Below are 13,878 nucleotides of genomic sequence, written 5' to 3' on the forward strand. Positions count from 1 at the left end.
CGGCGCACTGGGGAAAACAAGGCACACGGGTGAATATCACGGCAATACACAATATAATCTAGCTCCGAGCACGCCGACACCAGCCTCGGGGACGGCCAGGAGGACGCGGAGCAGGGCGAGCCGGATGTCGATGGTGGAAATCCCGCAACAGGGAGGCATCGAGGATATCCCTCACCGGGACCCAGCACCGCTCCTCCGGACCCCTCCCACTCCACGAGGTACTGAAGGCCCCCCATCCGACGCCTCAAATCCAGGATCGAACTGACGGAGTATGCCAGGGCCCCCTCGATGTCCAGAGGGGGCGGAGGGACCTCCCGCACCTCAGACTCCTGGAGCGGACCAGCCACCACCGGCCTGACGAGAGACACATGGAACGAGGGGTTAATACAGTAATCTGGATGGAGTAGTAACCTATAGGTAACCTTGTTTATTCTCCTCAGGACTTTGAATGGCCCTACAAACCGCAGGCTCAGCTTCCGGCAGGGCAGGCGGAGGGGCAGATTCCGGGTCGAGAGCCAGACCCGATCACCCGATACAAAGACCGGGGCCTCACTGCCGTGGCGGTCAGCATTGGCCTTCTGGCGAAGCACGGCGTGCTGGAGGTGGACGTGAGCACCGTTTCATGTCTCCTCCGCAGGCTGAAACCAGTCATCCACCGCAGGAGCTTCGGTCTGGCTCTGATGCCACGGTGACAGAACCGGCTGATAACCTAAAATACATTGAAATGGCGATAGGTTAGTGGAGGAGTGGCGGAGAGAGTTCTGGGCATATTCGGTCCATGGCAAGAACACCGACCACTCCCCCGGCCGGTGCTGGCAGCAGGACCGCAGGAACGTACCCACATCCTGATTCACCCGTTCCACCTGTCCATTAAACTCAGGCTGACAGAGACCCCGAGACGTTCCATGAACGCCTTCCAGACCCTGGATGTAAACTGGGGACCCCGATCCGACACCATGTCCTCTGGCACTCCGTAGTGCCTGAAGACGTGAGTAAACAGGGCCTCCGCAGTTTGCAGGGCCGTGGGGAGACCGGGCAGAGGAAGGAGGCGGCAGCGTTTAGAATCCATAACGACCAGAATAGTGGTGTTACCCTGAGAGAAGGGAAGATCAGTGAGAAAGTCAATACACAAGTGGGACCATGGCCATTGTGGAACTGGTAAGGGATGTAACTTCCCTGCTGGAAGGTGCCTAGGTGCCTTACTCTGGGCGCACACCGAGCAGGAAGAGACATACACCCTCACGTCCTTAGCCAAGGTAGGCCACCAGTACTTCCTGGTCAGGCAGCGCACTATACGGCCGATACCTGGGTGACCAGAGGAGGGGGACGTGTGTGCCCAATAGATCAGACGTCACGGACAAGAGACGGCACGTACCGCAGCCCAGCTGGGCACTGAGGTGGAGATGGCTCTGTGCGTTACGCCCACTCTATATCCGCGTCCACCGCCCACACTACTGGCGCTACAATGCAGGAGGCCTGGAGTATGGGGGTGTTGTCTATGGGCCTCTCCTCTGTGTTGTACAGCCATAACAGTGCGTCTGCCTTCACGTTCTTTGTACCCGGTATGTAGGACAGTGTAAAATCAAACCGGTTGAAGAACAGGGCCCAACTGGCCTGGCGAGGGTTCAGCCTCCTCGCTGCCCAGATGTACTCCAGGTTACGGTGGTGAGTCCAGACGAGGAAAGGGTGTTTCGCCCCCTCGAGCCAGTGCCTCCACATGGTCAGGGCTCTGACAACAGCTAACAGCTCCCGATCACCAACGTCGCAGTTCTGCTCCGCCGGGCTGAGCTTCTTGGAGAAGAAGGCACAGGGACAGAGCTTGGGTGGCACGCCCGAGCGTTGAGATAGGACAGCGCCTATCCCTACCTAGGATGCATCCACCTCCACTACGAACGGTAATGAAAGCCCTGTCAGCCTCAGCAGACCAGCGGAGCCGGGACGGCCCACCCTTCAACATAGAGGTGATGGGAGCTGCGACCTTGCCAAAGCCCCGGATAAACCTCCGACAGTAATTGGCAAAGCCAATAAAGCGCTGCACCTCCTTTACCGTGGTTGGAGTCGGCCAATTACGCACGGCTGAAATGCGGCCTCCCTCCATCTCCACACCTGAGGTGGTGATGCGGTATCCGAGGAAGCCGTGACAGTCTATTGAAGGATAAACTCTGCATTGATAACTTTGAAGAGTTGGGCACCAAACCAGCCCTGCTGGTCTTTTTAGATTAAAATGACATAATTCCAAAAGTGATTAATCTGATGTACAGCATATTATTCACTAACCTCTAAACCTTGCTAATGATATAAGTTATCTACAACATGATAAAGATCTGGACTTGATTTTGAGCATAGAAAATCTGCTCAAGGTAAACTTTGGAGGCTCTTTTCATTTTTTTTTTTTTTCATTTTTATTTCACCTTTATTTAACCAGGTAAACCAGTTGAGAACAAGTTCTCATTTACAACTGCGACCTGGCCAAGATAAAGCAAAGCAGTGCGATAAAAACAACAACACAGAGTTACATATGGGATGAAACAAAACAAAGTCAAAAATACAACAGAAATACATACATATACAGTGTGTGCAAATGTAGCAAGTTATGGAGGTAAGGCAATAAATAGGCTATAGTGCAAAATAATTACAATTAGTATTAACACTGGAATGATAGATGTGCAAGAAATGATGTGCAAATAGAGATACTGGGGTACAAATGAGCAAAATAAATAACAATATAGGGATGAGGTAGTTGGGCGGGCTAATTTCAGATGGGCTGTGTACAGGTGCAGTGATCGGTAAGGTGCTCTGACAACTGATGCTTAAAGTTAGTGAGGGAGATAAGTGTCTCCAGCTTCAGAGATTTTTGCAATTTGTTCCAGTCATTGGCAGCAGAGAACTGGAAGGAATTGCGGCCAAAGGAGGTGTTGGCTTTGGGGATGACCAGTGAGATATACCTGCTGGAGCGCAGACTATGGGTGGGTGTTGCTATGGTGACCAATGAGCTAAGATAAGGCGGGGATTTGCCTAGCAGTGATTTATAGATGGCCTGGAGCCAGTGGGTTTGGCGACGAATATGTATTGAGGACCAGCCAACAAAAGCGTACAGGTCACAGTGGTGGGTAGTATATGGGGCTTTGGAGACAAAACGGATGGCACTGTGATAGACTACATCCAATTTGCTGAGTAGAGTGTTGGAGGCTATTTTGTAAATGACATCGCCGAAGTCAAGGATCGGTAGGATAGTCAGTTTTACGAGGGCATGTTTGGCAGCATGAGTGAAGGAGGCTTTGTTGCGAAATAGGAAACCGATTCTAGATTTAACTTTGGATTGGAGATTCTTAATGTGAGTCTGGAAGGAGAGTTTACAGTCTAACCAAACACCTAGATATTTGTAGTTGTCCACATACTCTAGGTCAGACCCGTCGAGAGTAGTGATTCTAGTCGGGTGGGCGGGTGCAAGCAGCGTTCGGTTGAAGAGCATGCATTTAGTTTTACTAGTGTTTAAGAGCAGTTGGAGGCTACTGAAGGAGTGTTGTATGGCATTGAAGCTCGTTTGGAGGTTTGTTAACACAGTGTCCAATGAAGGGCCAGATGTATACAAAATGGTGTCGTCTGCGTAGAGGTGGATCTGAGAGTCACCAGCAGCAAGAGCGACGTCATTGATATACACAGAGAAAAGAGTCGGCCCAAGAATTGAACCCTGTGGCACCCCCATAGAGACTGCCATAGGTCCAGACAACAGGCCCTCCGATTTGACACATTGAACTCTATCTGAGAAGTAGTTGTGAACCAGGCGAGGCAGTCATTTGAGAAACCAAGGCTATTTAGTCTGCCAATAAGAATGCGGTGGTTGACAGAGTCGAAAGCCTTGGCCAGGTCAATGAAAACGGCTGCACAGTACTGTCTATTATTGATCGCGGTTATAATATCGTTTAGGACCTTGAGCGTGGCTGAAGTGCACCCATGACCAGCTCGGAAACCGGATTGCATAGCGGAGAAGGTACGGTGGGATTCGAAATGGTCGGTGATCTGTTTGTTGACTTGGCTTTCAAAAACTTTTGAAAGGCAGGGCAGGATGGATATGGGTCTGTAACAGTTTGGATCTAGAGTGTCATCCCCTTTGAAGAGGGGGATGACCGCGGCAGCTTTCCAATCTCTGGGGATCTCAGACGTTACGAAAGAGAGATTGAACAGGCTAGTAATAGGGGTTGCGACACTTTCGGCGGCTAGTTTTAGAAAGAAAGGGTCCAGATTGTCTAGCCCAGATGATTTGTAGGGGTCCAGATTTTGCAGCTCTTTCAGAACATCAGCTGTCTGGATTTGTGTGAAGGAGAAGCGGGGGGGGGGGGGGGGGCATGGGCAAGTTGCAGCGGAGGGTGCAGAGCTGGTGGCCGGGGTAGTGGTAGCCAGGTGGAAAGCATGGCCAGCAGTAGCAAAATGCTTGTTGAAATTCTCGATTATTGTAGATTTATCGGTGGTGATAGTGTTTCCTAGCCTCAGTGCAGTGGGCAGCTGGGAGGAAGTGCTCTTATTTTCCATGGACTTTACAGTGTCCCAAAACTTTTTGGAGTTAGTGCTACAGGATGCAAATTTCTGTTTGAAAAAGTTAGCCTTTGCTTTCCTAACTGCTTGTGTATATTGGTTCCTAACTTCCCTGAAAAGTTGCATATCGCGGGGGCTATTTGATGCTAATGCAGTACGCCACAGGATGTTTTTGTGCTGGTCAAGGGCAGTCAAGTCTGAGGAGAACCAGGGGCTATATCCGTTCTTAGTTCTGTATTTTTTGAATGGGGCATGTTTATTTAAGATTGAGAGGAAATTACTTTTAAAGAACAACCAGGCATCCTCTACTGACGGAATGAGATCTATATCCATCCAGGATACCTGGGCCAGGTCAATTAGGAAGGCCTGCTCACTGAAGTGGACGCAGGCAATAAGGCAGTGATCGCTGAGATCCTGGTTGAAGACAGCGGAGGTGTATTTAGAGGGTAAGTTAGTCAGGATGATATCTATGAGGGTACCCATGTTTACGGATTTAGGGTTGTACCTGGTAGGTTCGTTGATAATTTGTGTGAGATTGAGGGCATCTAGTTTAGATTGTAGGATGGCCGGGGTGTTAAGCATATCCTAATTTAGGTCACCAAGCAGTACGAACTCTGAGGATAGATGGGGGGCAATCAATTCACATATGGAGTCCAGGGCACAGCTGGGGGCTGAGGGGGGTCTGTAGCAAGTGGCAACAGTGAGAGATTTATTTCTGGAAAGGTGGATTTTTAGAAGTAGAAGCTCAAACTGTTTGGGCACAGACCTGGATAGTATGATATAGCTCTGCAGGCTATCTCTACAGTAGATTGCAACTCCACCCCCTTTGGCAGTTCTATCTAGACGGAAAATGTTATAGTTGGGGTCAGAATTTTTGGTGGCCTTCCTAAGCCAGGATTCAGACACTGCTAGAAAATCAGGGTTGGCGGAGTGTGCTAACGCAGTGAATAACTCAAACTTAGGAAGGAGGCTTCTGATATTTACGTGCAGAAAACCAAGACTTTTACGGTTACAGAAGTCAACAAATGATAGCTCCTGGGGAGTAGGAGTGATACTGGGGGCTGCAGGGCCTGGGTTAGCCTCTACATCACCAGAGGAACAGAGGAGGACTAGAATAAGGATACGACTAAAGGCTTTAAGAACTGGTCTTCTAGTGCGTTGGGTACATAAAATAAAGGGGGAAGTTCTCCGGGCGTTGTAGAAAAGATTCAGGGCATTATGTACAGAAAAGGATATGGAAGGATATGAGTACAGTTCAGGTAACCCTAAGCGTTGGGTAACAATGAAAGAGATAGCGTCACTGGAGGCACCGATTGAGCCGGTCTCGGCATGTATGGGGGGTGGAACAAAGGAACTATTTGAGGCAGTTTGAGAGGGACTAGGGGTTCTACAGTGAAATTGTATAATAAGAACTAACACAAACAGCAATAGGCAAGGCATAATTGACATGGGAGAGAGGCATAAAGCAGTCACAGGTGTTATTAGAGAGAGCTAAGACAACAACTGGAAATAGCGATAACGTTTGGGCTAAGGCTAAACAGAATAAACAGGACAGGGTACCGTGTAAAGGAACAGTCCAGCAGGCATCAGCTGTGCAGCTGAGTGATCATAAGGTCCAGTGAACAGCAATATGTGAGTCCGAGAGCAGTTCAAATTGGTGCTTCAGCACAGCTAGCAGGGAGCACAGTTGTAGTTTGCGTGTGCTAGCGGGCCGGGGCTGGCAGATGGATCTTCGTGGTTGTCGCAACGGGAAGCCTGTTGAAACCACATCAGACTATTTAGTCGGCAAACCAGTCGTGTTGGATTGGCGGGGCTCAGTGTCAACACTAGGAGGTCCCGTCCGGTTGACAGAGAGGTAGATAGCCGGGAGATGGGCCTGAGGCTAGCTCAAGGCTAACTGGTGCTTGCTATAGGGCAATGGTAATTAGCCAACAACAGGTTGCAGCTAGCTAGCTGGTTGCAATGATCCGGCGCTAGGGTCCAGTGATTCCGGCAGAAAGTCCAATAAGCTCTGGGTCGATAGCACGCTGTGCAGACTGGCCGACGAATTGTCCAGGCTAGAGCTAGAGCTGGCTGGTAGATAGTGTAGGCCACGGACAGTGGTGAAGACGCTAACGGTGACTAATAGCAAGTAACCATTCAGTTGCAGCTACACTAGCTACACTAGTTTCAGCTTAAGGTTCTTGATGAAAGTTATAAAGAAATAATAGAATCCTTTCCACGTTGGGTGAGGCGGGTTGCAGGAAAGTATATTTAGTAAAAGAATGAAAAGTAAAAATTGAGAAATATATACAAAAATAGACAAAAAAACAAGAAACGGGATATTTACACAAGGACAATGAATAAAAGCGACCGCACTGCTACACCATCAAGTGAAAGGTAACAGTGTGCAGTTTCTGCCCTTAAAAGGCAGCTCTTATTATGGAATGCTATAGGCAGCTGCACTTGCTTTAGCCGAGGACATGTTTTAAAGATAGCCTGGGTTGGTGAAATAATGCCACCCACTCCTCCCCCTAACAGTCACAGCCATGTGGAGCGTCTTTAGAGAAATAGAGGTTATATCTCTTCGTTTATATTTATTTTCACTATGGAAACAAGAACTCAACTACTTTGCAGTTTTTGGTTAACAAATATTTGAGGGGGCGAGAGTATTTCCAAAATACTTGTTGTCATGTTGGCTATGAATTCACTTACAGAATGACACAAATGGAAACTGTACATCTAAACAGCAACATACCCATGTAAATGTAGTGCACATATTTGTTGCTTTCATGGCTAGTGCTCCTTCTGTGGTGGCCTTAGCAGTAATATTATTTGAAAACGGACAACAACACAAAGCCGCTGCAACATTGTCAACATTTGAAAGGAACTGAAAGCAAAATCCACAGGCTGCAGCAGTGCAGCCTACTGAGAGCAGAGGAAACGAAAGGTGAGAAGAGGCTTACTTCAGCTTAAACCACCAGGAGGTCTGGAAGGTCGCTAGTTTGCATGGACACCAGCCAGCTCTATGGAAAGACTCACTTTAGCACTAGCATGTCGTCTAAAAAGCCTAAAGGTAGACAACGTTTCTACCCCTTACATTTTAGTCATTTAGCAGACGCTCTTATCCAGAGCAACTTACAGTTAGTGAGTGCATACATTTTCATACTGGCTCCCGTGGGAAACGAACCCACAACCCTGGCATTGCAAGCGCCATGCTCTACCAACTAAGCTACACAGGGCCTTGCCTGTCAGGGTTAAAGCTATGCAGCCCCCCACTCATTGGCAGAGGGGAAATGTGTTTTCCTATTCAGCTTTCAGAGAGTTTTTTCTGTCTTTCTTTCTGTAGTGGTCAATACGTTAAAACTCGGACTAAACTGACTGTCAGTGGATTGACCAACATAGATACATACAGTGGGCCTATCTCTTTGTCCTTGCAGTCTTGTGATTGCTATTATTGTGAAGTGGCAGTGCTTTGGGACTATTTATAGAAGCAGTTAGACTTGATCGATGACCCTTCGTTGATGAAGAGGGCTGGCGTACAGCCAAACATGTTCATTGAGGGAAATTATGATGAAATTCACACATGGTGGGTTTTTAACTTGTGAATTGACATTTTCTCTATTTTCAATTTCTCCTACAGCTGAAAGGACTTTCTACACTGAAAAGACCTCAGGACAATCTAAGATGGCCGCCAAAAGGAAAGGTGGCCTAAAACTCAATGCAATCTGTGCCAAGCTGAGCCGTCAGGTGGTGTTCGACGGAAGGTCCCAGCATGCTGAGGGAGACCTGAACGTGGCAGAGAACAGCGAGCGCGGGAGCTCCCACTACGACGACAGTAGCAAACGATTCGAGACCAACCTCCCAGAGGGCCTGAGTCTCAGCCAGAGCCTTGAAGAAGACCAGAAACGGCGTGAGGCCATCGAGAAGTGGGTCAACGGGGAGTATGGGGACAAACCACCACCCTCTACCCTGGACTGTAGGGAGGAACAGCAGCAACAGCAGGGATTCAAGTCCAACAACGGTGAGGACAGACCCCCCGAGGGTGTGTACATGGTGCAGCCCAAGGGCTGCAGTGATGAGGAGGACAATGCGCTTGTCGAGCCCGAACCCATGCTCGACTCCCAGGATGGCAGTTACCACGATGACAAGGACTCAGAAGACAGGCCTCACAAGGAGGACGTCTACATGCAGTCATCTAGCGAGCCCTCGAGTTGCCAAGCACCTTCCTCCTCTCCAGGTACAAGACTCTCTCTCTTTTCTCTTCCTTTAGTTTTTCTTTTCTTTTCTCATCACTTCTTCTCATCTCTCGATGAATACTGTTCTGGCTTTAACTTTTCCTTTCAAAATGTTATATTTCATTAGCTACTTTATAAATAAGTGTTAAGGAGCCAAGATATAGTGGGTGGGGGACATAGCCACATCCATGATGGCTTAAGTGAACCTGTTGCTGGAAAAAGAGACTCTAAGGTTACAATGTGAATAGCCAGTGACAGTTTTACTCCACTGACAGATGGAACTGACTGACAGGCTATTTGGAAAAAAGTAACCTCTGTGTGTGTGTGTGTGTGTGTGTGTGTGTGGTTACAGTAAGTTACAAAATAAATTAATTCAGTATTTGGAGAAGGTTTACACTGCCTGCATGCTCTATGTGTATGCGCACCACAGCTGTAGGCCAAGAGTGTTTGGCAGTCCAAGGCTTAGCTTCATATTACACCCAGCATTACAATTTGAGTCTTAGATTTTTCCCTAAGCTCACTAAATTTAGCCACTACCCAAGTCCCCTATTACACACTGTAGTAGCCTAGCCTTGGAGGAGTGTAGGTCTCGATTGTTAATGAGGCAAGATTAGCTCTTAGCACTTGAATCCAGAAGATCAGTTGTCAAATAAAGTCAGAAAGCACTCGCTATTGAATCACAGTTGAGGGTACATTATTGCTCATGAACATAACATTTGATATAAACAGATATACAGTCATTGTTTATTGCATTAATTAATGTATTAATAGATTGATTTACTGTGCAGTATTGGCTTACAGCAACAGCCTATTAAATGATCAGTCTCTTTTTACATGGTGTTCCTCTGGTATCACTGAGGGACAATTAAATAGATGGTTTGTTCTTGAAGTGGCAACAGCAATGTGTTAACTGAAAAAACAATCTCCCGAGAGTGCACCGTTTACAGACTTGTACATGTTGAACTTGGAAACCAGGAGGAGACATTGGTATCTGAGTTACTGGGCTGTATACAGTAGAATTTAAAAAACACAGAGCAATAAAAAAAAAGGAGAGAGAAAAAAACTGCCGGCAAGAGATATGATTCGAGATTTTTTGGGGTCTTTCATCTCGTGTTTCAGTGTCATGTACATATGCTGCAGAATATTTTTTTCTTCTTCTTTCCTTTTTTCTTTACACCAGTGGAGGAGCAGTGGCTGTGGCCTCTCAGAGATGTGGGGCCAAGGGCTTCTCAGAAAATCAAGCAATTTTTTTCTGATAAATGCAAGGGTTTTGTGGTTTTGTGGTTTTAATTAGTCATTTTGTGTTTCTTTTTGTAAAAAAGCCTGTCTGTAAATATGTGTTTGTGTTGTGAAACCACCTGGCCCACCGTTGGGTCCCTGTTACTTTACATCTCACAACAAAGACAAACTGTTTGCAGACTGTGGAGAGACACATCCTGCATTAGTCACAACTCTTGTCTGGATTTGTTTGTTTTTTGCTAACTCTTTTTTTATTGTCACTAGGGCATCTACAATATATTGCCAAGTTTCTGTGCTGCTCACAATTAACAAATCCCCCCCCCCCCCCCCCCCCTCGCCACTGTCTTTTAAAGGCTGATGTGGAGCACTAATAATTATGCACAGAAACATAGTGGCTTAATTATCTCTCACAACAACAGTGACAATGTAATTAAAAAACATTGCAAGATAAATGAGAGAAACTGCAACCTTCAAAACATTTAACTCCTCATATATCTAGGCACCGTGCGGATTTCCTATCAGTGCAAATACTTTTCCTAGATCATTTATATGTTGCATTATAAGCCCCTCATAAGCTATTCAGTGGAAACCATGGAATGAAAACAATGAACGCAATGACAAAGATGCTTATCGAGTCAAACACAACTGACCATGACTTCAAATTGCACTTCACTGCTGTGTTCTGTGTCAAAGGTTGTGGATCATTTTCAAAACGTTCAATTCTATGTTTATTCTATTTATTTATTTCAAAATAGCAAGCATGTTAACTTGCAAACATTTGTGGAATCATTCTGCAACTGGTTGGTTTCTCAGTCATTCCAGACATTTGTTTTCACTTAAACAAAATGCTCAATTCAACCAAACCTACAATGCAGAACAACAGCACTGTCACTTCACCTAGACAAGATCTAAGTTAAAATATATACAGTATATATTGTTTTATTCCAGACATCCACTAAAATCGAATTTCAAATTGTATTTGTCACATACATATGTTTAGCAGGTGTTATTGCGGGTGTAGCAAAATTATTGTGTTTCTAGCTCCAACAGTACAGTATATCTAACAATTCCCAACAATACACAACCTAAAAGTAAAATAATGGAATTAAGGAATATATAAATATTATAAATATTAGGATGAGCAATATCGGAGTGGCATAGACTAAAATACAGTACAGTAGAATACAGCATATACATATGAGATGAGTAAAGCCTGACAGGATGCTCTCAATTGTGCATGTGTAAATGTTTGTGAGGTTTTAGGTGCCAATCCAAATTTCTTCAGCCTCCTGAGGTTGAAGAGGCGCTGTTGCGCCTTCTTCACCACACTGTCTGTGTGGATGGACCATTTCAGTTCGTCAGTGATTTGTACGCCGAGGAATCCACCTGCTCCACAGCGGTCCCGTCGATGTGGACAGGGGCATGCTCCCTCTGCTGTTTCCTGAAGTCCATAATGAGCTCCTTTGTTTTGTCGACATTGAGGGAGAGGTTATTTTCCTGGCACCACACTCGCAGGGCCTTCACCTCCTCTCTGTAGGCTGTCTCGTCATTGTTGGTAATCAGGCCTACTACTGTTGTGTCGTCTGCAAAATTAATGATTGAGTTGGAGGCGTGCGTGCACATAAAGTCATGGGTGAGCAGGGAGTACAGGAGGGGGCTGAGCACGCACCCTTGTGGGCCCCCTCTGTTGAGGATCAGGGAAGTGGAGGTGTTGTTTCCTACCTTCACCACCTCGGGGCGGCCCGACAGGAAGTCCAGTACCCAGTTGCAAAGGGCGGGGATCAGACCCAGGGCCCCGAGCTTAATGATGAGCTTGGAGGGTACTATGGTGTTGAATGCTGAGCTATAGTCAATGAACAGCATTCTTACATAGGTATTCCTCTTGTCCATATGGGATAGGGAAGTGTGCAGTGCGATAGCGATTGCATCGTCTGTGGATCTATTGGGGTGGTAAGCAAATTGAAGTGGGTCTAGGGTGTCAGGTAAGGTGATATGATCCTTAACTAGCCTCTCAAAGCAGTTCATGATGACAGAAGTCAGTGCTACGGTGTGATAGTCATTTAGTTCAGTTACCTTTGCTTTCTTGGGTACAGGAACAATGGTGGACATCTTGAAGCAAGTGGGGACAGCAGACTGTATCCACCAATATGCATGCTCTGAGGACGCGGCTAGGGATGCCATCTGGGCCGGCAGTCTTTGTAGTCTGTGATTGTCTGTAGACCCTGCCACATACGTCTCGTGTCTGAGCCGTTGAATTGCGACTCCACTTTGTCTCTATACTGACGTTTTGCCTGTTTGATTGCCTTATGGAGGGAATAAGTACACTGTTTGTATTTGGCCATCTTCCTAGTCACCTTGCCATGGTTAAATGCGGTGGTTCGCACTTTCAGTTTTGCGCGAATGCTGCCATGTATTCACGTTTTCTGGTTATGGTAGGTTTTAATAGTCACAGTGAGTACATCTTCTATACACTTCCTAATAAACTCAGTCACCGTATCTGTGTATTCGTCGATGTTCTTCTCGGAGGCTACCCGGAACATATCCCAGTCCGTGTGATCAAAACAATCTTGAAGCGTGGATTCTGATTGTTCAGACCAGTGTTGAATAGTCCTTAGCACGGGTACTTCCTGTTTGAGTTTCTGCCTATAGGATGGGAGGAGCAAAATGGAGTCGTGATCAGATTTGCCGAAGGAAGGGCGGGGGAGGGCCTTGTAGGCATCCCGGAAGTTGGAGTAGCAGTGGTCGAGTGTTTTAGCAGCACGAGTACTACAGTCAATGTGTTGATAGAACTTCGGTAGTGTTTTCCTCAAATTTGCTTTGTTAAAATCCCCAGCTACAATAATTGCGGCCTCAGGATATGTGGTTTCCAGTTTGCATAAAGTCCAGTGAAGTACTTTGAGGGCCGTACTTTGAGGGCTGTCGTGGTATCGGCTTGAGGGGGAATATACACGGCTGTGACTATAACCAAAGAGAATTCTCTTGGGAGGTAATACGGTCGGCATTTGATTGTGATGTGAACAAAAGGACTTGAGTTCCTGTATGTTATCACAATCACACCATGAGTGGTTAATCATGAAACAAACACCCCCGCCTTTCTTCTTCCTTGAGAGTATTTTATTTCTGTCTGCGCGATATGCTGAGAACCTGGCAGTATGGACAAAGACAGTATATCCAGAGAGCCATGTTTCCGTGAAACAGAGTATGTTACAATCCCTGATGTCTCTCTGGAAAGAGATTCTCGCCCTGAGCTCGTCTACTTTATTATCCAGACACTGAACATTAGCGAGTAATATAGTCGGAAGCGGTGGATGGTGTGCGCGCCTCCTGAGTCGGGCAGGAAATCCACTCCGAATACCTCTTCTCTGCCGGCTGTGTTTTGGATCAGACTCTCGAATCAGTTCAATTGCCCTGGGTTACTGCCACTCTGATATCCAAAAGTTATTTCCGGCTGTATGTGATAACACAAAGAAAATCCTGGGATAATAATGTAAGAAATAACATTTTCCTCAGCTAGGGTTTGATTGAATTCAAGCCAAGGCAGGCTAGAGGCCAGAGGGTCCAATACTTTAAGTCATACCATCATCCTCATTTCATTTAATGAATTGAGACATCAGCTTAAAAACACATAACTTCAGCTCAGGTGGTTTGGAAAGACAACAAACTGTAGAAATGACGGTGTATTTAAAGTGAGATTATAGGCCATATACAGGGGGGAGAACAAGTATTTGATACACTGCCGATTTTGCAGGTTTTCCTACTTACAAAGCATGTAGAGGTCTGTATTTTTTTTTTCCAAAAATCCAGAAAATCACATTGTATGATTTTTAAGTATTTAATTTGCATTTTATTGCATGACATAAGTATTTGATCACCTACCAACCAGTAAGAA

At 46.3% G+C, this 13,878-nt stretch overlaps 1 protein-coding gene across 1 annotated transcript in view; it reads left to right on the forward strand.

Moving 5' to 3' along the window:
- Window positions 1–13,878, forward strand: part of LOC311149594 (zinc finger protein castor homolog 1-like) — a gene marked incomplete at its 5' end in the record, with an annotated part of 113,827 nt that overhangs the window by 25,877 nt on the left and 74,072 nt on the right. Inside the window, one exon of the mRNA XM_084186768.1 lies at window positions 8,156–8,752. Within this exon, the coding sequence (XP_084042894.1) occupies window positions 8,156–8,752 (597 nt within the window). The remainder of the gene's footprint in view (window positions 1–8,155; window positions 8,753–13,878) is intronic.

This window comes from Coregonus lavaretus (genome assembly GCF_964263955.1).
Source record: "Coregonus lavaretus genome assembly, chromosome: 22".
Classification (NCBI taxonomy): domain Eukaryota; kingdom Metazoa; phylum Chordata; class Actinopteri; order Salmoniformes; family Salmonidae; genus Coregonus; species Coregonus lavaretus.